General features: G+C 36.1%; 1 protein-coding gene across 1 annotated transcript in view; it reads left to right on the top strand.

Moving 5' to 3' along the window:
* The first annotated feature begins 1,779 nt into the window (after positions 1-1,779).
* The window catches only part of LOC695041 (mitochondrial adenyl nucleotide antiporter SLC25A24-like), a 72,033-nt gene continuing 46,144 nt past the window's right edge, over positions 1,780-27,668 (top strand). Inside the window, exons 1-4 of the mRNA XM_077952260.1 lie at positions 1,780-3,992; positions 14,119-14,245; positions 20,056-20,143; positions 25,800-25,911. Coding sequence (XP_077808386.1) covers positions 3,810-3,992; positions 14,119-14,245; positions 20,056-20,143; positions 25,800-25,911 — 510 coding nt within the window. The 5' untranslated portion in view covers positions 1,780-3,809. The remainder of the gene's footprint in view (positions 3,993-14,118; positions 14,246-20,055; positions 20,144-25,799; positions 25,912-27,668) is intronic.

The raw sequence follows: 27,668 nt of genomic DNA, 5'->3' as shown, positions 1-27,668 counted from the left end.
ATACTAGGATAATATAAAGATTAGAGAGAAAAATACTAGCTATTGTAATTTGAGAATTTAAGGTAGCCAGGTACTGTGCAACAAGCCAAGCACATGGTATTTGGGTGAGCAAAAAGAGACCCTGCTGTTATAGAATTGATAGTCTAGTAGGGAAGATAGAAATTAATTAAAAATGTATACAAATATCTAGTTATAAACTGCGATTAAAAGGGAAATGTCATGGATACCTTCTACGTTTTCAGTTGCAGAAGCTATATGAATGGTGCAGTCATTCCCTGAAAAGTGAAACACAGAATGAGAAACATACATATATTTTTTGTTGTTTTTGAGTTTGAGATGTTCTTAAGACATGAGAGGTTGAATGAAGGTACCTGTGTATGTCTAGAGAATTTTTTAAATTGTAACTCCACAATAATCATAAGTAGATTTCACTATTAGTGGACAGACTTTGTTCCTAAAAGGAAGGAAAAATAAATAGTGATGATCATCAAATAGTTCCATGAGAGCCTCTGACTATAAACTATAATTAACTAGAGATTTTCCCTTGGGGATCCTTGTGCAATAATTTATTTAATTTTATTTTATTATCTGTTTTAGCATGTTTTAACTTAACATTTAAGAAAGCTAAAATATCAAATTAATTGGTCTTTTCCCTTCCTTTGCATTCTCTAGCCATGATATGAGCCCCACAGCTAAATATGATCAGCTTATTTTGTCAAATTTATAAAAGGAGTGGAGTGACAGGGTTTTCCAGAGGCGTGACTCCAAGTTCCTTAAAGTTTCTTATGTCAGTGTGTTGTAAACTGTGTGGTTTATGAATCAGCAAAACTGCTCTTGGGAATATTTTAGAAATGAAATCTTGAGACTGGGCGTGGTGGCTCACACCTGTAATCTCAGCACTTTGGAAGGCCGAGGTGGGTGGATTACCTGAGGTCAGGAGTTCGAGACCAGCCTGACCAACATGGAGAAACTCTGTCTCTACTAAAAATACAAAATTAAGCAGGTGGTGGCGCACGCCTGTAATCTCAGCTACTCAGGAGGCTGAGGCAGGAGAATCACTTGAACCCAGGAGGCAGAGGTTGCGGTGAGCCAAGATTGTGCCATTGCACTCCAGTCTGGGCAACAAGAGTGAAACTCCATCTCAAAAATAAAATATAGAAATGAAATTTTGAACAGTCATTATCTGGACACTTGTTTAGAAATATGAAAATGTCTTGGCTTTTTCCTTAATTTGCACAAGGTCTGTATGAAAAGATGCTATATCCATTTTCCCAAAAGGTAAACATACAAATTAGACTTAAATATTGAATTTTAAGTAAACCAGAAATACAGTTTATTAATTTCTTGGTGAATTAAAATCTGCAATATTCATAAAATCTATTTATATTTTTCCAAATGTTAATGAAAACAGTCAGAGAAATTTGCATTTAAGTGAATTAAAATGCAATTTATAATACAGAATATAACCTGATTATATAATTAACCTAGTATAATTTCATATTAAAGAGTTAGAATATTTTGAAGCTTTTCTGAATTCTCTACTTTGTATTTTAAAAGCTAATATTTTAGTGCTTTATGTGCATTTTAAATTTATTTTTATTTTTTCACCTCTTCTTGCCATATGTGTATATTTAAAATATTTGAAAGTACTAATAGAAAACTCAAGCATTGAAAACTATAATTCACAGCAAAACAGTCGAGTTGGGGCTCCTTTTCCTTCTCTAAAATAAACAAAACAAAATAGAAAGCCCTAAATACAATTTCATGGCATCAGAATACCTCAGTCTCCTACCAGTGTTGTGAATGGAATAATTACAAGAAAGTCACCAATGTAACCAAAGTAATTCAGAAAAATGTGTGAGCTCTTATACTTAAATTTGTGTTTAAAAAGACTGGGTTTTTCTTTTTTTCTCTATGTACTTTATATTTTACTTTCAAGCTCCGATCTACTAGAATAAAGAAAGGCTGACTGGAACTTCCCTTTACAGTCTTAAACTTATATGAATAGTATTCTTCTCCATCCCTCCTTTTTTTGCCTCTATCTTTTCAATTTATGTTGAAAGAGACCAGGCCAAAGATATTTTGTCTATGTATAGCTACATTATAAAGATTAGATGCGTTTTAAAATTGTGATTTCATAAATTTAACTATAATGATATAATTTATAATATACCAAACAACCAGTAATACATTAGATCAGTCAATTTTTCCAGTTTCTCAGGGCACAGAATTTTCTGCCATTTTATAAATTAAAGATTTTGATTACTTTAATATTTGGGGTTGTATCATACTTCTCAAGGTTATTAAAATGTAGTTAAAATCTGCTCTCACTGTAAAGTGTTAAAATTCAGAAGAATATTTGATATAATCTTTTTCCCTCTTGTTAAATGCCACGTTTGAATTTGCTGTGACATTAGAGAAATTCAACTTTCTCAGGTTGGGATAGGGTACTTAATAAATGATTAATGATGGAATTAAGTTGTTACATTTTCTAAAAATTGAAATGAATATAAACGCACAATTAACATAAATTTGAGTAACTAAAGTCAATTTTCAGACAGATTATCCGTTTTTTTCTTAATAGGATTAATAGAAAGATATGAAACATATATAATCAACTCATACAGTTTACATAAATGTGACTAATATAAAGCACATCTTGATAAATTAGTATGTTATCATGACTCATAATTAACAAGCAATTAGAAATTAAATTTGTTTATTTGAACTTCTATTCTAAAATATAGAGGAAAAATAAATGGGAACTGGATCCCTTAATAGCCCTATAGATAATAAAAATCAGAGATTGATTTAAAAGAAATGCATACCAAAGATACTTTGAATGCTTCAGATCTACTTGAAAGTATTTTGCTATTTACTTTATCTCTCTATTTTAGAACAAAATTTATGAATAGAAATGTGGCATACAAATTGGAACTGTTATGATGTGTGTTTCGTATTTCCGGATTTGGAGAAATGTTCTAGTTTAATCGTATGTATCTTACCTTTATTATTTATTTTTATCTTTCGTTTATTAATAGAGATAGAAGTATTTCTGCACACAACCCAATTAACTGGAAAAAGGTTACATAAAAACATGAAAAGTCTAATCCCACTATGGCCAAAATAGGTTTGCCAACATGGGCTCGGCCGGCAAGGAGGGAAGAGAGAGACAGGGATAGGGCAGAGGCTCCTCAGGAGGCCTTTCCTCTTTAGACCTCTTTTGCGGGGTCGCCGGGGTCCTGACCTCTAGGTGCAGGTCCTCCTGGGAGGAAGGGTGGCACCAGAGTACTGGACGCTGGCATAAGAGCGCGTCTGAGCAGCTCACTCCTGGCCACATCTCCCACGGCGGCAGTGACTTCCGGCAGGCACTGAGTCTGCATCGCGAGAATCTCACACCCGCGAGTGCCCTTTGGAGCCTGCTGGGGAACGCGCTCCCTTTCCCCAAACGTCCCTCGGCTCCCCTGTCGACCACCCGTCCAAGGGCCCTGGGTACCCAACGCGACCACGTCTGGCTACTCGACTCATGTCTGGCACCTCACCTCACACCTGGCGCCTCAGATGTCGCGTGGCGCCTCGGCCAGAGGTCCCACAAGGTGGCGCCGCCTCTCCGTGGCCCCGAGAGCCCGCAGGCGCGGGTGGCTGGGCCCGCGTGGGCTCCGAACTGCAGCGGCTCCGCCAGACAGTTGCAGAAGCTGGCTGACAGCCGGGACCCCCTGGTTTGCGCAGCCAGGCGTCGAGGAGGCGGCGGCGAGTGCCGCGGTGCGGGCGGGGTGGCCTAGTGGTCCCCGCAGCCTCTGGACCCAGCCATGCTGCTCTGGATACAGGGCTTCGTGCTGGAGGCGGTGGCTTGCCAGGATGACGAAGACTACTTACGCTACGGGATCCTTTTCGAAGACCTGGACCGCAATGGGGACGGCGTGGTGGACATCACTGAGCTCCAGGAGGGGCTCAGAAACTGGAGCTCCGCGTTTGACCCGAACTCCGAGGAGGTGAGACCGGAAGGTGGCACGGGCAGCCTGGGGAGACGTTGGGCAGAAGGTGAAGCAAACCCTGCCCTTTCCAGAGCTGCTGTCAAAGGCCTTTGGAGTAAGGGTGGGGTTCTCCTCTGTGAGCCTCGTCATGCAGAATAATGCGACCCGGCGAAACATGTTCTGGGTCTTCTTAAAATAGCCCCTTTCCGGCCAGGCGCGGTGTCTCACGCCTGTAATCCCAGTGTCTTCTTAAAATAGCCACTTTCCGGCCAGGCGCGGTGTCTCACGCCTGTAATCCCAGCATTTTGGGAGGCCCAGGCGGGTGTATCGCCTGAGATCAGGAGTTCGAAACCAGCCTGGCCAATATGTTGAAACCCCGTCTCTACTAAACAAATACAAAAATTAGCCGGGCGTGGTGGCGCGCACCCCTAATCCCAGCTACTCCGGAGGCTGAGGCAGGGGACTCGCTTGAACCCGGAAGGCGGAAGTTGCAGTGAGCCGAGATCGTGCCATTGCGAGATTCCGTCTCAAAATCAAAAAAAAAAAAAAAAAAAAAAAAAAGAAAAAGAAAAAAAGCCACTTTCCTTGGTGACAAAGACCTCCAGGGTTTTTTTTTGCGGAGATGCGGTTTTTGGTGACTCGTTCAACATTTATGGAACCAGCACACAGCGTCAGGGGCCATGTTAACCTTTGTGCAGAAGTAAAGGACCATCTCTTTTCTTAGGGGTTTCTCTGCCCAGCGCAGTGTGCTTCAGGGTCGTCTCCAAACGACAGGCACAGATAAGAGCCCCAGAGCTATTCTCTTTCTGACATCCACACCAAGGTCTAGGGGAAGTCAGACCTTGATCCATGGGTTTACACTTCAGCTGATTGTTTTAGAACCTCACGTAAATTAGGAATACCTTCCTTTCTAGGCCAGTCTTGACTTGATTATTGTTAAACTATTTACGTGGAAGTTTCAGGATATCAAGAAAAAAAATTATTTTATTTCTTCTCTTTCATTGGTTAGCAGTCTTCACATGTAACTCCTGTTGAATTTTACGAGTTATGTCTGAAGACTGTAAAGCTTTTTTATCGGTGAGTGAGTGTTTTTTTTTTTTTTTTTTTTTTGGTTGTTGCTAGAAGTCCAAACCATCTGGACTCCTCTTTAGTGATGCTGGGCATCTTTTCATGTGCTTAGTAGCCATGAAAAGAAGTTTGTATACTTCTTTGGAGAAATGTCCAAGTTCTTTGCTCATTTTCAAATTAGGTTATTTTTTTGTTGTTGTTGTTGAGTTTTAGGAGTTTTCTATATAGTTTGTGTATGAACCCCTTATTATATATATGATTTGCAAATGATTACTTCCATTTTATGAGTCTCCTTTTTACTTTTGATGCACAAAGTTTTAAATTTTCATGAAGTCTAATTTGTCATATTTTGGTTGCCTGTACCTTTGATGTCATATCTAAGAAATCAATGCCAAATTCATTGTCGAGAAGCTTTTGCCCTATGTTGTCTTCTCTAAGATTTTTATAATTTTAAGAATTGCATATAGGCCATAGATCCATTTTGAATTAATTTTTAATAGGGTCCAGTGTCATTCTTTTGCATGCGGATATTCAGTTTTCCCAGTTCCATTTGTTGAAAAAACTATCCTTTCCCTATTGAATGGTCTTTGCACTGTTGTCAAAAATTATTTGACCACATATGCATGAGTTCATTTCTTGGCTCTCTATTCTATTCCACTGGTGCATATGTCTGTCTTTATGTCAGTAGCACACTATTTTAATCACTCTTGTTTTGTAGTAAGTTTTGAAATCAAAAAGTGAGTCCTCCTGGTTTGTTCTTCTTTTTCAGAATTGTTTTGGCTATTTGGGGTCCCTTGAGATTCCATGTGGATTTTAGTATGGGTTTTTCTACTTCTGCAAATTCATCATTGGGATTTCGGTAGGGATTGCACTGAATCTGTGAATTGTTTGGGGTAGTATAGATATCTTAACAATATTAAGTCTTCCAGCACATGAACGTGGGACATCTTTCCATTTATTTACGTTTTCTTTAATTTGATTCAGAAATGTGTTATAGTTTTCATTGCATAAGTCTTCTACATTCTTGGTTACGTTAATTCCTAAGTGCTTTATTCTTTTGATGCTTTAATGGCGTCGTTTCTTTAATTTCCTTTTTGGATTAAACGTTGTTACGGTATAGGTATAGAAATGCAACTGATATTTTTGTGTTGACTTTGCATGTTGCCACTTTGCTGAATTTGTTTATTCTAACAATTTGTGTGTGTGTGTGTGTGTGGTGGGGGGATGGAGTCTTTAGGATTTTCTACATATAAAGTCATATAATCTGAAAAAGGGATAATTTTACTTCTTACTTTCCAAATTGGATGCCATTTATTTCTTTTTCTAACCTAATTGCTCTGACTAGAACTTCCAGTACTATGTTGAATGAAGTGGTGAAAGTGGGCATACTTGCCTATTTCTAATCTTAGAGAAAAGCTTTTAGCCTTTCACTATTGTGTATGATGTTCATTGTAGGTTTTTCACATACGATTTTTATCATATTGAGGATAGTTTTCTTGTATTCCTAGTTTGTTGAGTGCTTTTATCATGAAAGGATATTGACTTTTGTCAAATGCTTTTACTTCATCAATTGCAATGTTTGTGTTTTTTGCCATCATTCTGTTAATGTTATGTATTACACTGATTGATTTTTAAAAATTCCTCCTTGTATTCCAGGAATAAATATCACTTGAGGATGGTGTATAACCTTTTTAATCTAATAAATTCAGTTTGTTATCATTTTTTTGGAGGATTCTTGTATCAGTGTTCATGAGAGATACTGGTCTGTAATTTTCTTTTCTTGTAGTGTCTTTGTATGGCATTGGTATTGGGGGTAATGCTGGCCTCATAGGATGAATCAGATTTTAAAACTTTATTTGGAAATACTTGAGAAGTAGTGGGGTTAGTTTTTAAATGGTAGAATTTAGCAGCGAGGCTATCACATCCTTGGCTTTTTTGTTTTGTTTTGTTTTTAATTGGGAGATTCTTGATTACTGATTCAACCTCCTCATTAGTTATAGACCTATTCAGATTTTCTATTTCTTCATAATTTAGTATTGGTAGGTTTTGTGTTTCTAGGAATTTTCTATTTCATCTCGGGTATCCAATTTGCTGGCATGTAATACATAGTACTTTCTTATAATCCTTTTTATATCCGTAGAATCAGTAGTTATGTCCCCACTTTCATTTCTGATGTTAGTAATTTGAGTCTTGTTTCTTTCTTTTTTCTTAGTCCATCCACCTAAAGGTTTGCCAATTTTGTTGATCGTTTTGAAGAACTAACTTGTGATTTCGTTGTTTTTCTCTATTATATTTCTTTTCTCATTTCCTCTATATCTGTTCTAATCTTTATTTTTTCTGCCTGCTAGTTTTGGATTTAATTTGCTCTTTTTTTTAGTTCCTTAAGTTGTAAAGTTAGGTTGCTGATTTGAGATCGTTCTTCTTCTTTTTCTTTTTTTTTTTTAGTGTAAACATTTATCTCTGTAAACTTCTTAGTACAACTTTTTGCCATATCTCGTAAGTTTTGGTGTCTTGTACTTTTGATTTCATTTGTCTAAAGATACATTGTAATTTTCCTTGTTATTTTTTTCTTTGACACATTAGTTTTTCAAGAGTGTGTTATTTAATTTCTATCCATTAATGAATTTTCCAGTTTTCATTTTGTCATTGATTTCCGGTTTCATTCCACTGTGGTAAGAGAAGATACTTGGCATGATTTCAGTCTTTTAAAATTTATTAAGACTTGTTTTGTGACCCAGAGTATGATCTTTTCTGGAGAGTGTCCTGTGTGTCCCTGAGAAGAGCGTGTACTTTTTTTCCTGTTGCATAGTATATTCTGTATAAGCCTGTTAGATCTAGATGGTTTATTGTGTTGTTCAAATTCTCTGTTTCCTTACTTATCTTCTGTTTGGTTATTCTATTCATTATTCAATGTGGGGTATTATTCAACTAATATTGTAGAACTATTTCTCCCTTCTATTCTGCCAATTTTTGCTTCATATGTTTTGATGACCTTTTATATGCAAAAAAAATTTGTAATTATTGTATCTTCTTGATGTATTGAAGCTTTTATTATCTCATAATTTTTTTTTTAGTTTAAAGTCTGTTTTATCTCATATTAATATAGCTATGGCTGGTCTCTTCTGGTTACCATTTGTATGGAATATCTTTTTCATTCTTTTACTTTCAATGTATTTGTGTCTTTGGGTCTTAAGTGAATTTCTTATATAGAGCAGATAGTTCGATTATGTTTTCTCATTTTTCTGCTAATCTCTATCTTTTGATTGGAGAGTTTAATCCACTTAGGTTTAAAGTAATTAGTGATGCATCAGAAGGAAAGTGGTGGATAGTGGTGTGACCTCGGTTCACTGCAACCTCCACCTCGCAGATTCAAGTGATTCTCCTGCCTCTGCCTCCGGAGTAGCTGGGATGACAGGCGTGTGCCACCACACCAGGTAACTTTTGTCTTTTTAGTAGAGACAGGGTTTCACAATGTTGGTCAGGCTGGTCTTGCACTCCTTACCTCAAGTGATCTGCCTGCTTCAGCCTCCCAAAGTGCTAGGATTATAGGCATGAGAAACCATGAGCCTTTCATTTATTTCCGCGTTGATTTTTAATATTTCCTTTTGTTTTTGCTAACTTTGCACTTAGTTTGTTCTTTTTCTACTTCCTTTAGGTGTAACATTAGGTTAATTATTTGAGATGTTTCTTCTTTTTTTATCTAGGAATTTATTGCTGTAAATTTTACTTTAGAACTGCTTTTGTTGTATCCCACAAGTTTTGGTATATTGTATTTCCATTTTAGTTTGTTTCAAGATATTTTAAAAATTTTCCTTTTAATTTCTTCATTGACTCATTTGTTGTTCAGGGCATGTTGTTTAATTTCTATGTATCTGTGAATTTTCCAAAATTCCTGTTCCTATTTATTTCTGGTTTCATGGCATTGTGGTCAAAAGAGATTCGATACTATTTCAGTCTTCTTTCATTTGCTGAGGCTTATTTTGTGCCCTAACATGATCTGTCTTGGAAAATGTTCTGTGTGCCCTTGAGAAGAATGTGTATTCTGTTTTTGTTGGATGAAAGGTTTCATATTTGTCTGTTAGGTTCATTTGGTTGAAAATGTTGGTCAAGTCCAATCTTTCCTTACTAATTTTCTGTCTAGATGAGATATCCATTGTTGAAACTGGGATATTGAAGCTCCTGAGTATTACCATATTGCAATCTATCTCTCCCTCCAGATCCTATAATTTATAAATTATGGTCTGCTGTTGGATGAGTACATATTTATAGCTCTTCTGTTCTCTTGATGAATTGAGTCCTTTATCATTATATAGTGTCTTACTTTGTCTCTTTTTAGAATTTTTGACTTAAAGTCTATTTTGTCTTAAATAATTTTAGCTATCCCTGCTCTCTTTTGTTTTCCAAAATAGTTTCAATTATGTGTGTCCTTAAAAATAAGAAGAGTCTTTTGTAGGCAGCATACAATTAAATTGTTTTTAAAAAAACAAGACTTTTAAAATCCATTTATCACTCTATAGCTTTCTATTAGGTTATTTAATACATTCACATTCAAGGTAATTTTTGATAGGTAAGGATTTAATACTGCCATTGTGTTAATTGTTTTCTGCTTGTTTTGTAGATACTTTGTTTTTCTCTCCCTCTCTTGCTATCTCCCTTTATTGTTTGATATTTTTCTGTACTGGAATGCTTTCTATTTTTGTTTTGTCCTTCTACTAAAGATTTCTGATTTGTGGTTACCATGAGGCCTACATAGAACATCTCGTATTTGTAATAGCCTATTTCAAGCTGATAACAACTTAACTTTGCACATAGCAAAGTACTTTTATGGCCCCTTCCCCATATTTTATGCTTTTGATGTCAGAATTTATGTCATTTTATAATGTGTTTCTTTTGACAATTTATTTTAGCTATAGTTATTAATACTTTTCTTTTAACCCTTGCACCAGGAACAAAATTGCTTTGTCACCATTGCATTCCCAGAATATTCTAAATATGGACCTGTTTTACTTATACCATTTAGGTTAGTGTTTTCATTTGTTTCAATTCATTAAATACCAACCTTTTGTTTCAGCTTAAAGAACTCTCTTTAGCCATCCTTGTAAAGCAGGTCTCATGGTAATGAACTCCCTTAGCTTTTTTTCTGGGAAAATTTTTATGCCTTATTTCTAAATTACAGTTTTGTGGATGAAGTATTCTTGGTTGGCAGTTTTTTTTCTTTAGCACATTGAATATATCATCTTTAGCACTTTGAATATATGTCTCCTAGCCTGTAGGGTTTCTGCTGAGAAATCTACTGATAGTTGTATTGGCACTCCTTTTTATGTGATGTGTTTCTTATCTTTTGCTGTTCTCAGAATTTTTTGTCTTTGATTTTTGGTGGTTTGATTATTATGTGTCTTGGTGAACTCTTCTTTGAGTTGAATTTGATTGAACATCTCTGTGTTTCCTATACCTGGATATTGGCATCTATCTCCGATTAGGGAAGTCTTTAGCCAATGTGTCTTTAAATACGTGTTCTTGCCCTTTATTCTATTATGCAAAGGTTTTTGTTTGTTTGTTTGTTTGTTTGTTTAGACAGTCTCGTTCTGTTGCCCAGACCCGAGTGCAGTGGTACAATCTTGGCTCACTGCAAGCTCCACCTCCCGGGTTCACACCATTCTCCTGCCTCAGCCTCCCAAGTAGCTGGGACTACAGGCACCCACCACCATGCCCCAGTAATTTTTTTGTATTTTTAGTAGAGACAGGGTTTCACCATGTTAGCCAGGATGGTCTCGATCTCCTGACCTTATGATCCAGCCGCCTTGGCCTCCCAAAGTGCTGGGATTACAGGTATGTGCCACTGTACCTGGCCAGGTTTGATCTTTTGATGGTGTCCATAGTTCCTATAGGTTTTCTTCATTGTTTTTCAGTCTTTTGTCTTCTTGTTCCTCTGAGTGGATAATTTCAAATTTTCTATTTGTTGGCCCATTGATTTCATCAGAAGAAACATCAAGTCTGTTGTTAATAATTTTTACTGAATTTTTCAGTCCAGTGATTGTATTCTTCATCTCTAGAATTTCTACTTGATTCTTTTTAATGTTTTTATTTTATTGCTGAGCTTCTTACTTTGTGTATTGTTTTGCCAAATGTCATTAAATGTTATATTTGTATACTCTTGTGTTGATCTTTTAGAGGATTATTTTGAATTCTTTGTCAGTAATTTCATAGATCTTCTTTTCTTTGGTGTCTATCATTGGCACTTTATTAGTTTCTTTTGGAGGCGTTATGATTCCTTGATATTTTGTAATCCTTGTGTTCTTGTATTGTTATCTGCACATTTGCAAGACAGCCCCTCTTCTGTGCTTAAAGTTGTTTTGAGGCAGCGATAAATCTTTGCTATTTAGTCCAGCCTTTGATTCTGGAAGGACCAGCTGGTGATGACTCCTGGCAGGCAGAGCTTATTGTGGGTTCTCTAGTTGGTTGAGATGTTGCCTTTGCTCTGATATCATCTGATATCCACATCTGGTATCAGATACTGGCTGGCTTGCACTATCTGATGAGACCACTGGCTGGGCTCTGGTCAGGCCAGTCACAGTGTATTCTTTTAATGAACAATTTCACTATTTGGGTTCTTTAGTTGGACAGGACCATAAGCTGGGCTCTGAGTTTAAGCAGAGTTGCTGCTCATGATAGTTGGGACTAGGGGCAATGCTCCTTAGAAATGCATGATTGAGGATTGTTTCCCTGTAAGGGTGAATCCATGGGATGGGCTTTTGGTAGGGTATGACTGCTGCTTGACTTACGTAGTCAAGCTGGTTTTGTCCCTTTGCTTCTTTGAAATGGGTACGGGTAGGCATCTCCCTGCCTGGTTGGGGTCACTGGGAGCCTCTGAGGCTGGGCATGAAGACTAGTTGTCTTGGGACCCAAGCTAGGTCCCCCTGTGTTTCTGACGGTTACTAGCTTAGCACCGTGGGCTATGAAGTTTGCTGGTATCTTTGATTGGGTGCCACAGCTGGCAGGAACACAGAGGTATCACCAAGATTCATGGTGCTCGTACTATGACCACTGCCTCCTTTCTTTGTTTCTACCTGACTCCAGTGGTCAAACCATGCCATTTTCCTTATTTTCTCTGTGAGATGAGACTGGAGTGGGCTTCCTGAGAAGAATCTCAAAATGCTAGGGAAGCTGGATGACTGTTTCCGGTCCTCTTTTCCCTGGTAGAAACCCTGGGCCTAGGGAAATCATTTGTCTAGTGTTGTGTTGACTTGGGGAGAGGCTGGTGGTGTGGTCAAAGTAAGACAAGTCTTCTTATTCTTCTATTCAGTTTTCATTCAGTTCTTTGGATCACACAGACATCTCAGGCTTGTTTGTAAGTGTTGGAGTTTACAAAAAGATGTTCTGGTCTGTGTATAGTTCCTAGTTGAAGTTTCTTGGAGGGGAACTGGAGCATGAGATTTCCTTTTCCACCATCTTGCTGATGTCATGCTTAAGAAATTTATTTTAAAATAAAAACTTATAATTGCTGTAAATGGAAAATGAGTAGATTACAAGTTAGCATAAAATAAACAAATTGAAAGCAAATGAGTATTATTAAATTCTGGCTAATTATTATACAGATACACCTCAGTTTACAATGGGGTTATGTCCTGATAAACCCATCATAAGTTAAAGATATCGTAAGTTAAAATGCATTTAATACTCTAAGAAACCCATTGTAAAGTTGAGAAAAAGCAAACTGTTTTAAGTTGGGGATTGTCTGTATTGTCTGATAAAGGTGAGCCCAAGGCTTATACTCTGATTTTTTTCTGTAAGAAGTTGCCAGTATTGAGGTATTTTAGCATAAAATTGATATGTTATCCATGATATAATCAGAGGATTGAAAGAAAATTGGAACAGGAATAATTTCCTCACACTGTAATTTAGTGTTATTTAACTATTTTCACATATGCACCATATATATTCCACTCATTGGGAAATTCCTGCAGAATTAATTTGAAATCCTTTTTGTGGCATGTAAATCCTTTCATGATCTCTCCCTTGCCTGCCTTATCTTCTACATTTTTCCCTTGCATTTTCTCCTTAGCAAATTGGATAAAGGATTATTACGATGATTAAATGAGTTCATTCATATAAAACACTTAGAAATGCTCAATAAATATTAGCTGTTACTATCATCACTATTATTATTATTATGTTCTTCTAATTAGCATATATTCTGCCTCTTTGCAAACACTGTCACCTATTCCTGGAACATCCTGTCCCATTTATTTGTACAGCTATTTTTCTCTATAAGTCTCAGCTCAAGCGCTCTTCCTCTGTGAAGGCTCTCCTGAAATACACAAACCTCCCTGTACCTTGAATACATTCCCTTATGTCAGCTAACACATTGTCTTTGGTTATATACATGGTTTCTACTGGTCTGTAACTTCCTTCAGGGCAGAGACTGTATCTTCTTGTCTTTTAATCCCTAGCACCTCACCTAATCAGACAGTGGCCATTGCCTACAGTATTTATTTTTTAATTCAATTAAAATGTATTAAGGGCTTATATATGCCATACTTTATGCTGGATATTGATGGTCCAAAGATGAAAAAATGGTCTAGAGGTAGAAGTTTACTGAAAATTGATTTGCATTACAAATATTAATTTTTTATTTAAAAAAGCATAAGGCTCCAGTGGGACTTGAACATACACTCTCACTTTATAAGGCTAAGTCTCAGACCATTATGCTGAGAGACACACTAGAATTCTACATAACTTTTTTCTCAGTTAACAGATTTTTTAGGTCTCCAATGGCAAAGGCTGTGTATCTGAGTGTTATTATCCCTTTCAGGTACTTGGCATTAATAGTTTATCTCAGGTAAATAATTACTAATAAGATTCATAATTATTTGAAATGGCATTGTGGCTGCTTAATCTACTATTGCACAAATTAAAAAATCACTTAATATACATAGCCTGTAGCTGTGACTGAAAAGCTAGGATAATGGATGCTGATGGAAATCATAATTAGTATGAGTGAAATGTGTACATGTTAACATGGTATAGTGGCTTTATTTATGATACATCTGTGCAATGAGTTTCTTCTTTTTTGTAGATCATTTTTAAGTCTGGAGATACCAACGATGATTTAGGATTGGACTTTGGAGAATTTATGCGGTATCTTCAAGACCATGAGAAGAAAATGAGGCTGGCATTTAATAGTCTGGACAAAAATAATGATGGTATGTGTGTTTTTTAAACTACAGTTAACTTAATATGAATATAACTGTCAGTCTAAAGGGCACTTTTAATAGCCTTTAATTTACTCTTACTATCAAAGATTTGGTTATTTCTGCTAGTTGTTCGGCACTAATTTTTAAATTTCTAAGAATAATACATAAACTATATTTATTAGTACTATAATTCCTATGTGGTTACCATCTTTTTAATAAAATAATTTTTCAGAAGCCTGTGACTTCTAAATTTAAAATTTCTTTGCTTAGTGAGTAGTGTTTTCCATTTTTTGCAATATATGAGCTAAAAGTATTATGATAATTAAAAAATGACATTTGTTATTTTTGTGATGACTATAAAAATGTATTGGTTGCAGGAAAGTTAGAAAACACAAAAATGTCCCGAAAGAAAGTAAAGATTACTTATAACCCTGCTATCTAGAGACCAATTTTAACATTTTGATACATTTTAATGTTTCCTTCTAGACTTTTTTCTCTGTTTCTTTCTGCCTGCCTTTCTCTTTAAATGAAATTGCAGTCAAACTGTATGTATAGTTTGGTATCTTCCTTTTTTCTTTTAATGCTATATTGTAAGCATTTTCACTTTATTTAATATTCTTCCCTCTGGTCCTTTCAGGCATTATTCTTCCTCTTGGGACTCTCCCGGTTCATCACGTGTTTATATGTGTTAAACAGTAGTAGTAGAGAAGATTCTTTTCTTCTTTTTTTTTTTTTTTTTTTTTTTTGAGATGGAGTCTCGCTCTGTTGCTCAGGCTAGAGTGCAGTGGCGCGATCTCGGCTCACTGCAAGCTCTGCCTCCTGGGTTTGTGCCATTCTCCTGCCTCAGCCTCCCGAGTAGCTGGGACTACAGGTGCCCACCACCACGCCCGGGTAATTTTTTGTATTTTTAGTAGAGACGGGGTTTCACCCTGTTAGCCAGGATGGGAGAAGATTCATTTTTAATGACCCCTGCCCAGTTGCCTAGAAGGATTTCCAGGCCTTATGCTGATAATGGAGGCAAGTGGATGCATGTGGGCTGGTCTACTATCAAATTCACTCGTTAGAAGGATGCAAGGCCCCATGTGAACTGACCTGGTTAACTTCTTTCACTGTATTAGTCCGTTCTCATGCTGCTAATAAGGATATACTTGAGAGTGGGTAATTTATAAAGGAAAGAGGTCTAATGGACTCACAGTTCCACATGGCTGAGGAGGCCTCACAATCATGGCTGAAGGCGAATGAGGGGCAAAGTCACATCTTACATGGTGGCAGGCAGGAGAGCTTGTGTGGGGAACTCTCATTTATAAAACCATCAGATCTCATGAGACTTATACACTACCATGAGAACAGTATGGGGGAAACTGCCCTCATGATTCAGTTATCACCACCTGGCCCTGCCCCTGACACGTGGGGATTGTTACAATTCAAGGTGAGATTTGGGTGGGGACACAAGCCAAACCATATTAATCACCAAGAAAGCATCTAAACCCCTGCTCTGTTCTGTCAAAATGTCCATGGAATGCTGTTGCAAATATGTGAATGAAGTAATTATCAAATGTAATTTCATCATTAAGGTTCTTTTTTTGGATAGAGCTTTCTGGGGATTGAGGAAATGGAGGGAATGGAACTAACATTTACTGAACTCTCCTACTTGCCATATTTGTTCTACCTATTTTACTACTACATCTTATTTTTATCTCACACAATCATCACAGCAGCTACATTTTATAGTTGAGAACTCTAAAGCTTAGGAAGGCTCAATAATTTTGCTTACGTTGGATATCCCAATGACCAAAACCTCTCAGGATTCATGCCCTTTTGTTGCCATGTGCCACACTGACCTGGGCTTGGCCATTTAGCTTACTTTAGCCCTTGGAACATAAGCAAATCTTGATACAAGTACTTGTACATTGGGGCTTGTCTTCTTGAGTGCTGTCTCTTGAACACTGAAAACCACCAGAAAAAAGCCTAGCTGACATAGGATTCTTTTGGTGCTCTTCACCAGCTGGAAACCTTTGTGGCTGATGGCGCCTTTGCCCAAGTTTTGCTTGTGCCCACTGGGCTTGCTCTGCCCACTTGGGCTGGCAGGCTACATTCAGCTTGTGCTGCTAGCCTGGATCCCGCACCTGCTGGCTCTGCACTCAGCCCATGACTAGTCCAGGCATGCTGCCTTGAATGCCTTCCACCTTGGGCACCAGTGTCTAGATAAGGGGGATGCAGTAGCACTTGGCAACTCAGGGAAGACAGCAATTGCAGAGCCCCAAGATGTGTTACAGCCTTTTGCTCGGGGAGTCCTGAGCACTGAGCCACCAGGAAACGTTACAGCTTGTTTGTGTTACAGCTCATTTGTTCCTGCCATCCACCCACTTTGGCAAATGGGGGCCTGTCACAGCTTGTTTGGTCCCACCACCCTGCTCCAGTCATGGCTCCTGGGCTGGCCCAGCCCTGCTGCTGCGGCTTCCCATCACATAGGGTGGCAGCCCATTGCTGGGGAGAAGGGTTACTGTGTTATAGCTCTGACTTGGGGAATTCTGAGGTCTGGACCCCCAGAAGCATTGTTGCTCTTCATTCCCATAGTCTGGCAAATGGGAGCATGTCACTGCCTGTAGCTCAGAGAGTTGGCCAGGAATGTGTTATAGCCTTTTTTGCTCCTGCTGTTTGGCAGGCTCTGAGTTCTTGTCCTATAACCAAGAAGTATGAGTTTACATGGACACTGGAGAGTCAGCAAGGCAGGGCAGAATTTTATTGAGTGAAAGGAGGAAAGCTCTCAGCAGAGAGGGGACTTGAGGACGGGTGGCCCTGTGTGTGGGAGTGGGCCTGAAAGTGGGTAGTACAACGTGTGGCTGAGTCTGGGGTTTCTAGTGAGCTCCGAATGGGGGAGTGCATGCTGACTGGTCCATGGGCAGGCCTGGAAAAAGCACTATTTCATTGGGTAAAAGGCATTGAGGAAGTTCTCGCATTAGTCGTGGACTCTGGTAGCTCACTTTTCAGACTTTGGGCTGTCTTTGGTTTGAAGGTTGGGTTTCAGCGGGGACTTGCTCATTTTTGCCTGGGAATTCATCTGCCTCCTGCTGCTGTCATAGCTACCCAGGGGGAGAGATCACCTGGAGACAGCTACCCAGTGAGTCCTTAACTGTTCTATATTCTCATCTGAGGTGACAGACATGTGATTGAAGTAATCTTGGCCAGCTGCAGTGGAACCAATAGTTGATTAAATTTACATGAATGACCAAGACAAGATCAGAAGAAGAACCAACCAACTGAGCCAACAAGTTTAACCAAACTGAGATTGCATATTCATAACTAAATATAGTCTTTGTAAGCCACTACATTTTGGGGTGGTTTGTAACTTAGCAATAGATCACTGGTACGGGAATGGAATATTTTACATTTCTCCCTGGAATTACATTGTTAGAATGGTTGCAGTCCTCCCCTCCATCTCTCTAAATACTGTTATCCCATTCAATTCGTTTCAATTCCGTCTTCTCAGTGAAAGCTTACTGCATATAATTAAAGACAACACTGAATGTCCCTTTAAGCCCATAGACCTTGATTATGTTCTGGATTGGATTACCTATTTTTTTTCCTACATATTTGCCTGAATTCTAGGTTCTTTTAGGTAAGGATTACTTCATATATTTTAGTCAATTAAGCAAACAGTATTCGAGCATTATATATGAGCTAGTGCACTAGGAACTGTGTTAACAAAAGTCTTCAGAAACACAGTTTTGGGTGGAGTAATAAAAGACGTATATAGCTATACACAAGGTAGACTATGATCATTGCTATAAAAGTGATACAAGAAGAACTTAATTGTGTCCAGGCACAATTAAGATTTGTACTGGGTTAATATACAAACAGAAATGAAAAGAAACGGTTTGTTGAGCGGAGACAATAGCTTGAACAAAGGCATAGTTGGGAAATTACCAGAGAAGGTCAGAGCTGATTAAATGACATTTCCAGTTTGTCCCTGACTTACTATTTTTTTGGAACATTTCATTGATATATAACATATACTGCAAAATACATAAATTATAAATGTAAGCTCCATGAATTTTCACAAGGCAAACTTGCAGCATGAAAATAGCATCTAGACTAAGAAGTAGATTATTACAAGCATCTCAGAAACATTCCTTTTTTACCCACTCCAAATCACTACCCCTGCTCTGCAGGTACCTACTGTCCTGATTTCTGATACCATATGTAAGTTTTCAATACATCTTAGTTAAATAAATATGTGTACCTTGCTCATACTGTACCTATTATTAAAATGCTTTTTGTTTCTTTGGTGGTCTCTTGTTTATCCTTTATAGTATCTCATTTGTGACTCTTATTTACTCCTTAATTTACCCTTCCATTGCATTTTATTCCTAGCTCTTCTATTAACAAACATGTAGCAGTAATTATTTTTAAATAATTGGTGCATCTATACAAATTGGTAAACTCCTTTGGGGTATTTATTAATTTTTGGATTCCTTCACATTTAGCATAGTGATTTGCATAGTAGGTTTTCAAATTTTAAAAAATTATTAAATTGAATTGAAGAGTATAGTATTTGAAGATTATAATGATATATAAGGCAGAGGATCCTGCCTCCGCATTGAAGAAACTTTGATTTCTAGGTTGAGTAATAGACCAGTAAACTACATTCTATGGAGCTTGAAATACTGGAGGCCCTTGAGTCATTGCAAAGAGTCTGAGATTCTATAGATGAATAACGGGCTTTGTCTATTGACCAAATAAGTAACATCTCATACATATATGTGTGTATAAAGGTATGCATAGGCAGCTGTAGTTCATAAATACAAGTTAAAGGTGTGACTAAATTTATAGTAACTTTTTGACATTATGTATTTTTCAACTAGGAGACGCTCAAGTTAATTTATTTTTACATTAAAAACATTGTCCTTATATTTAAAAATATTGGATATCCTCAACTACTTGCTTTATGCAAGGCAGGAATCAAAGTTTCTTTGGACTTGGAGAGTGATAGGATTAGATCTGTGTTTTAGAATTTGAGAAGAATATGCAATACATAATTTTCCCTTCACAACCTCCAGCATTGTGAGTGCAATGCATAGTAAGCTTATATTAAATATATTCATTGATTTGAGTTATTTAACATAGTATATGATGTGTTAAAATATATACTATGATTTAGTATATAAATCATATAGATTTCATTTATATATTATCATAATATATCATAACATATCATATATCATAATATATACATCATATACATCATATTATGTGTTAAATCATGAGTTTGGTGCTGTATTTTAAGTCAATTGTTTCTTTGAAAGCTTACCTTATAAAACATTGACTGGCCTTATTTTCAGGCTCATGGATCAAATCTTCAGAATTGACTTTTTCAGTTCTTTCCAAGTCAAGAATATCTTATAGCCCTACAATTCCATTGGAAATGCCTGGGGCCAAATGTGGTTTGAAATTTAAAATTTGGATTTTAGAAAAGTAATGCAGTACATATATGATATGGGGACTGTGGGGCATCACCATGTAGTTATAAGTATGAATGCTTCTGCAGTGAAATGTGAATATTCACACTAAATTAGATAAGTAATTGACTAAAATTAACCTAATATCTGTTTAAGGTAGATTTTGCCACCAAATGAACTTTGGTACCAATTTTCCAGAAAGTTTGTTAGGCTTTGACGTGTGGATATGGGATTATAGGTCAAAACATATGGGACTTATAGGTCAAAACCATATGGGCCTTTAAAGCCTTTTACATTGTAAGTATATTTGCCTTATTGTCTTTTCAGATACTTTAACTTGACATTTTTTCATTTTTCAAGGAGTAATAGATGCTTCAGAAATAATTGCTGCTTTGAAGTCTCTGGGTATGCATATTTCTGAAGTCCAGGCAAAAACAATTCTGAGCAGGTCAGTCCTTGTCTTTATTTTTAATAACTTTTTCTTGTGTTTTATACTTGATGTTAGGAACTAATTGCTATAAATGTGGCATTTCACCCCTTATTCTATAACTTGGTAAACAAACCTGCTTGTGTGTTTGCTCAGTTCTATCTTACTTGAAATCTATCCCTTTAAGAGCAGCCTGCAATGTCATTCCCTAGGTTGACCATTTAAGCCGCCGAAACCAAATGAAATTACACATACTACCAGTGTAATGGTTTTTCAAACTGTTCTTAAGAGGGGCCTCTGTGTATTTGTGGGAGGAGGGAAGGAGAGCCAGATCAGAATGAGTTTCTGGCTTCCAACTATTGCTTGAACCAAACAGTTCTGCCTTCATTTGTTTTATGTCTTAAACTTTCAGGAAGATTTCTTTTGAAGAAGGGATTCCATGGTTGAAACCATTAGTCTCTTATAGAAAGGGACAGAGACAATTTATCCTAAGGAGAAATTTTAAAAGAGCATGAGGGATGCGGAAGTAGAGGAAGGTGGAGTTGAAAAGAAAACCTTATGTTTTCTGGACGCTTTTACTCATGCTTAATCTGCCATTGTCTGTTGTACCTGCAAAGCACAAAAGCTTGATAGTAGTATGCTGGTTCTCAAACTTCCTTGGGCTTGAGAGTAAGAACTGTGAAGTGAGCACTTCGGTTAACTGTAGGATCCTCTGGAGGTGGTAGATGGGTTTTCAAACCCTCTTTCAGCTAGCTCATCCCTTAAGTTACAAGAGTTTGGATTTGCCCATAATGCTGCCAAGTGTCTAGTGCTTCATATGCCCTCTGCATAGAATAGATTCTGACTGGGTTAGAATGACATGTTTAATGATATCTGTGACTTTAAACAGCCTCAAGCTGTGATATTCTAGTTTTTAACAAGGATGCAAGATGTGTTTATACCTTGAGAAGAACCAGATAAATTGTGGTGTGGGAAGTGGAGGAGACAGAAGCTATAATTGCCATGTAAGATACTACTCGAAAGATAATACTGTGAATTGTAGTGGTTTTATTTCTGTCTTTCCAACCCTTAGACCTTTGATTAATTAGTTTTTCTATTCTTGCTGGAATGCTGTTGGTAGTGATGGGCATTCTCTTTCCTGATCTTAAAGGGAATACTTCTAATATTTTACCATTAAAAGTGGTTTATCATCTTCGTCATGTTAAGAAAGTTCCCTTCTATTTTGTCAAGAGACTTTCAAAAATTACAAATGGGTTTAGATTTGTGAGGTGATCATATATATCTTTCTTTAATCTGTTAATGTGGTGAATTAACTTACAGATTTTTCTCTTTGTTGATTCATCCTTAGGATAAACACAACTTAAAAATATTGTGGTTGATTCGATTTGCTAAAATTTCATTCATGGCTTTTACATTTATGTTCATGGCTGAAATTGTCTTGTTCTTTTCTTTCTCTACTGTCCTAATCTGATTGTGTTTCTCAGATTAAAATGACCTCATGGTGCGAGTTGTGGAGTAGTCTCTCTTTTTATATTCTCTGTAAGAGATTGAATGTAATTGGATTGATTGTAATACTGATTTACAGTATTTATAGGGTTTTCTTTTTCCTTTCTTTTCTATAAAATTTTTCTCATCTTTTTTCTTTTTTTTTTTTTTTTAGTGGTTTGGATTTATATACTTTGTTTCTTGTTAGTAGTTAGGCTTGAAATTCTACTATACAAGTTTAATTTAAAGGCTGAAGTTAAACAAAATCTTTATACCCTCTGCAAACAATAGACTTTAGAACACTTTTAGCTCCAGTTACCCCTCTTCTAATTTATATGCTGTTTTATTCTCTTTTTAAACTGAACAAATAGGTATTGTAATTGTTATTTTATAGAGACAATTTGATTGATGTTTTTATATTTAGCATCTTATTTACTCACGATTCTTCGTTGCATCCCACACTACTCATCCAGGATAATTTTTCTTCATGAACTGCATCCTTTGGAAATTCTTTTAGTGGAAATATATTGGTACTTAACTCTTAGTTGTTGAGCATCTGAAAGCATGTCTATTTCACTTTTGTTCTAGAAAGAGAGTTTTGCTCGATACACAGTTTTAGTTTGACAATTATTTTTACTCAGAACTTTGAGATATTATTCTACTGCTTTTAGATTGCACTATTAGATGGAAGATTGGGCTAGTCTTTATATTGATCCTTGGTAGGGGATTTGTCTCTTCTCTCTGTGTTCTCTTATGATCTTCTTTTTGTCTTTTAGGTTCTGTAGCTTTTTATCTAGTGAATAGGCCTGTCTTGCTTTCTTTTTATTAATTTTACTTCCTCAGTGTTGTTGTACTTCTTGAAACTATATGTTTATGTCTTATAACAGTATTAAAAAATTCTCAATCTTTATATTTTAAAATACAGTTTCCTCTTCATTTTCTTTGTCTTTTTTTTATATTTTCTACTTTCTTCTTTTTCTGTGCAGCATTCTGGGTAAGTCCTTCAAATATATCTTCAGTTCCCCTCTTCATCTATCTCTTTTCTTCACTTAACCATTCTATTGAGTTTATTAACAATTTTTTATTTATAGAAGTTTATGTCATTTGGTTTTTTCAGATATGTTTGATAATTTCTTATAGTTTATTATTTCTTGATTGTTTTATGATTCTTTTATGTCTTAACATGAAATATATCCTGTTAATCTGTATCTTATATCTGACAAAATATTTTGGCTGTTGCTGTGGACAAAATCTAATTACATACTGTTATAAGAGGTATATTTTTAAGTAAATGGAAGTGTTAGAAGAAAAGGATGGAGAAAGCAAAACATTACAAAAATAAAAAGGGGCATTTTGTAATGATTAGGGATTTTATTTATCCAGAAGATAGAATTCTAAATTTGTATAGGTTTAATAATATAGCCCAAATTTATAAATCAAGAATTAATAAACGTACAAGGAAGAATTGATAAGTAGTCAATGATTATACTAAGAGATTTAACTCAGATTTCTCAGCATTTAATAGAACAAGCAGATGGAAAATACCATTAAAGATTAAATATAGCAATACCATCACCCACCATTACCTAGAAAGCATTCATAGAATATTACACTCGAAAACTGAAGAATATGTTTTTCTTAAAGCACACGAAGGATATTGATAAGAATTGCCCATACATTGGGTCATAAAGGAAATGTGAAACATTTTAATAAAGAACTGGAATCATACAGAATATGTTCTCTATTCATAAGTAATTAAACAAGAAATAAGCTTTCTTAAAATAAAAAATAAGATTTTTTTAAAAAAGAAGTAACAGGACAAGTTTGATAGAAACTTGGGAGTTTTGTCAATCTATGGATTTTTTTCATTGATATGACAAATGGTATTTTATAAGCCAGTACTCACAAAATTATATGTTGCTATGTTTTTGGAAAATTTGAAATACACTGCTGAATAGTACTCTAATTAATTATGAATTACTGATAGCAATGATTTATTCAAAATTTATTTATAGAACTTCTATAAACATCAGTCATAGCTGTAGCTACAAAAGATGCAGTTGTGAACAAAGCTGTGAACAAGCCAAAGTCCCCACTTGAGGGTTTCAGGCTAGTAAATAATTCCAGATGATTACAATGTAATGTCATAAGGCAAAGCAGATTGAAGTGGTACACATTGCTCACAGGTGAATTTTGTAGGGAATATTTAGTTTACCTGAAAATGTCTTTATGTAACCTTCATTTTTGAAGGTTATTTTTATTGCAGTTGCATTCTAGGTTGACAGTTTTTTTTTTTTTTTTTTTCCCAGCACTTTGAAGTTATCACTAAAGATGTCTACTATTGGCCAGGCGCAGTGGCTCACGCCTGTAATCCCAGCACTTTGGGAGGCCGAGGCAGGTGGATCACCTGAGGTCAGGAGTTCGAAAACAGCCTGACCAACATGGTGAAACCCTGTCCCTACTAAAAACACAAAAATTAGCTGGGTGTGGTGGCAGGTGCCTGTAATCTCAGCTACTCAGGAGGCTGAGGCAGGATAATTACTTGAACCTGTGAGGCGGATGTTACAGTGAGCCTAGATCGTGCCACTGCATTCCAGCTTGGGCTTGGTGACAAGAGCCAAACTCCGTCTCAAAAAACAAACAACAACAACAAAAAAGATGTCTGCTATTAAGAGCTGACTCTGATGTCAGTGGTTGCTTTTTTTAGTTCCCCCGTATGTAATGTTTCTTGCCCTCACTTCCAACTTTGCTTTCTTTTTTGAACTCCAGTATTGCTCAGCTACTGAATTTCTACAGACTCACAGTCCTACAGTAGCTATTTTTGTCAGGCTGATGGAGTCAAGTGTAGCTTAGTATTCGGCCAAAAATTCAAGGTTACCTGTATAGTTTCTGGAACACCGTCCAAAATTTGACCTGAAAATTCCTGCCTTCTCAGCAACCCTGAGCTCCAATCTTTGTTTATTCTACCCACCTGTTCTTTATTTAGGCTTCTACTTGTCTATGCTACTATTTGAAGTGTCCCCAACCAAAAACGAGAATCAATGGAGAGCTCAACTTCTGGGTTTCCTTCTTTCAAGTATCACAACCCTGTCCTGTTTGTAGACCGATGCCTGAAAACAGTTGTTTCATATATTGTGTCCAGTTTCAGATTGGTTTACTGTGGCAATCTAAGTTCTGTAGCCACTATTTTGTCTTGGCTAGAACTGGAAATTGTACTAATCTTTTTGTTGGCAGAATGGAATTTGTTTTTTAGAATTTGTATTTACAATAATGCTACCTGAAAAGCATTTCACTAATTCCACCTTTTAGTCAGACAATGAAACAACTTAAAAAAATTGAGATGCTTAAAAATTGAGTAAATCCTAAATTTTCCATGGTAAAAAGTGAGTTTTTAAATTAATAAACGGTTGTTTTAAAGTTGATTAAAAAGCTATAAATAGGGAGAAAAGGATCAGAAGTAAAAATAATACTTGAAGAGCCAAAAGATATAAAATTACCCTTCAATCAGTTTTATTCACTTTTCATCCATTTATTCATTGATTCAACAGATATTTATGGAAGGCTAAGTGTTGGAGATACACAGATGACTTGGTCTTTCCCTTCAAAATATCATAAGAAAATATGGGAGAAATACATACAAGTAAATAGTTAAAAAGCAATATGGAATAAAATCCACTAGAGAGGCATTCTGCCGATTACCTGATCAGCACTCCTTGAAGCTATCAGGGTTATCAAAAACAAGGAAAGAGAAACTATCATAGCCAAGAGAGCCTAAGGAGACGTGATGACTAAATGAAATGTGCCATTTCAGCTGGGATCCTGAAACAAAGAGAGGACATTAGTTAAAAACTAAGAAACTCTGAATAAAGCATGGACTTTAGTGAATAATAATGTAGCAATATTGGTTCATTAATTATAACAAATGTACCATAATAATGTGAAATGTTACCAATAGGGGAAACTGAGTGTGGGGATATATGGGACTCTCTGTATTATCATCTCAATTTTTCTGAAAATCAAAAATTGCTTAAAAAATAAAGTCCATTTAAATAACTATATGAAAATACAGTAATTTCATGAAGTCCAAAGGAGTGGCTCCAACAATAAATATTTAAGAAGTATTTATTTTTATAGTGGTGCTAACTTTGATATAAATGTTGCAAGCACTATTTTCTTTTTTTAAAAATTTCAGCATGGATACTGATGGGTCAATGACAGTAGACTGGGATGAATGGAAGTACTACTTTTTACTGCATCCTGCAAAAAATGTCACTGAAATTATTCATTTCTGGAAGCGTTCTACTGTAAGATTACTTTGTATTTTACTTTGTTTTTATTTTGTTCTAAATGTCATAGCTGTTATGATAATATCACCCCTAAAATACTTGCAGCCTCAGGGGCTAAACTTACAATATTTCCCCCCAATAATGTTCTGCTAATTTAATGAGGGGTATTAGTATTACGTGTATAAACATAGCAACCAGTTTCTTTGTTTTCCCAAATCTAGAACTTAACATCCTAATCTACCTGTTGAAAGTGCCTACTTTGTGTTAAGAATTAATTTCCATGACATAGTATTTAGATTGTCCTAGAAAAGTGAAAAATAATGTATTTTTCTTTTTTCACAGATATGCTGTATCTGATTGGGTCTTCTGTCATAGAAAACGTAAAGTCAAATATTAGGATTTGAAAATTTTAGAACCAGAAAGGGTCAAATATTTAATAATCTACCTGCTCATGTTATATAAGCACTTGATTTGGAGTTGTAACAAAGAGATCTTGTAATTGAAGACTTTGTTTCCTTTTGCAGATCTCAGGTGTGGGGGTTAAGTTAATTATTTTTTCATGGCATACTATTCTCATTCACCCTCCTGAGTTTTTGCCTCCTCTCCATAGAGAACATAGGGGAAGCAAAGAGTACAGGCTCTGGACTGCCTGGGCTTGAATTCCACATCTGCCACCCACTTGCTATATCAACCTCTCTGTGCATCATTTTCCTCAGTTATATAGTAGAGATAAAAATGATAAACGTTTTGAGAATTAGATTAGTACATTAGTTAGTATATTTAAAACAGGGCTGAGCACGTAAGTGTTCAATACATGTTAGTTGTTATGATAGGCACTTATTCTATCTAATATGTTTCATTTGTGTTCTTGGATATTTATATATTTACATATTCTTAGGATGCATGTAGTATTGTTTCACACATGTGTTTTTGATTTGTATAGCTAGTGTTGTGCTAGAGGCCACATCTGATTTCTTACTTTATGATTTGTCCTTGACGTTATATGCTCATCTAATTTATTGCTTCTAACATACTCATAGTATGAACTTATTACTTCTTTCTTGTCTATCCCCCAAGAAATGGACATCTATTTTTTCTCCAACTTCACCCATAAAAAATGCTTTCCTTTTATGTACTTTAGAGAATTTCACACAGTTTTGTAAGTCAGAGGGAATACATTTTACAACTGCTAAGGTATCCAGTTTCAATTTTGTTTTAATTTCATGAAATATTGTCATATTTTTTTTCCAGAATGGCTAGCTGTAGCAATTCACACTCCTGCCAGAATGTATGAAGGTTCCCATTTCTTTATGTGTGGTTTATTACTTGGTATTATTCAGTTTTATAGTATTTGCTGTTCTGTTGGGCATAAAGTTGAACTTCATTGTTTTAACATGCATCTCCTTGATTCCTAGTACATTCTGAACATCTCTTCATAGGAAGATGATATTCACATATTCTTTTCTATGAATTGTCTGTTTATATGCTTTATCTAGTTTTTTATGGATTTTCTATCATGTCCCTAACGTTTCATAAGAGTTACATATTTATCCTAGATAGTAATCTTTGGTGTACTCAGACTTGCACATATTTTTTCTAGTATGCCATTTGTCTGTTGTTTCTTTGTTTTGTCCATGATATTCCTGGTTGAACAGAAATCTTTGATTTTTGGTGAGTAAATCCACAAAATATGTAATGGTTTACAATTGTGGTATCTTATTTAAGAAGTGCTTTCATACCTCTTGGTCACAAAGATGTTCTCTATCTTCTATTCT

This window comes from Macaca mulatta, chromosome 1 (genome assembly GCF_049350105.2).
Source record: "Macaca mulatta isolate MMU2019108-1 chromosome 1, T2T-MMU8v2.0, whole genome shotgun sequence".
Lineage (NCBI taxonomy): Eukaryota > Metazoa > Chordata > Mammalia > Primates > Cercopithecidae > Macaca > Macaca mulatta.
This window is presented reverse-complemented; position numbering and strand designations above follow the sequence as displayed.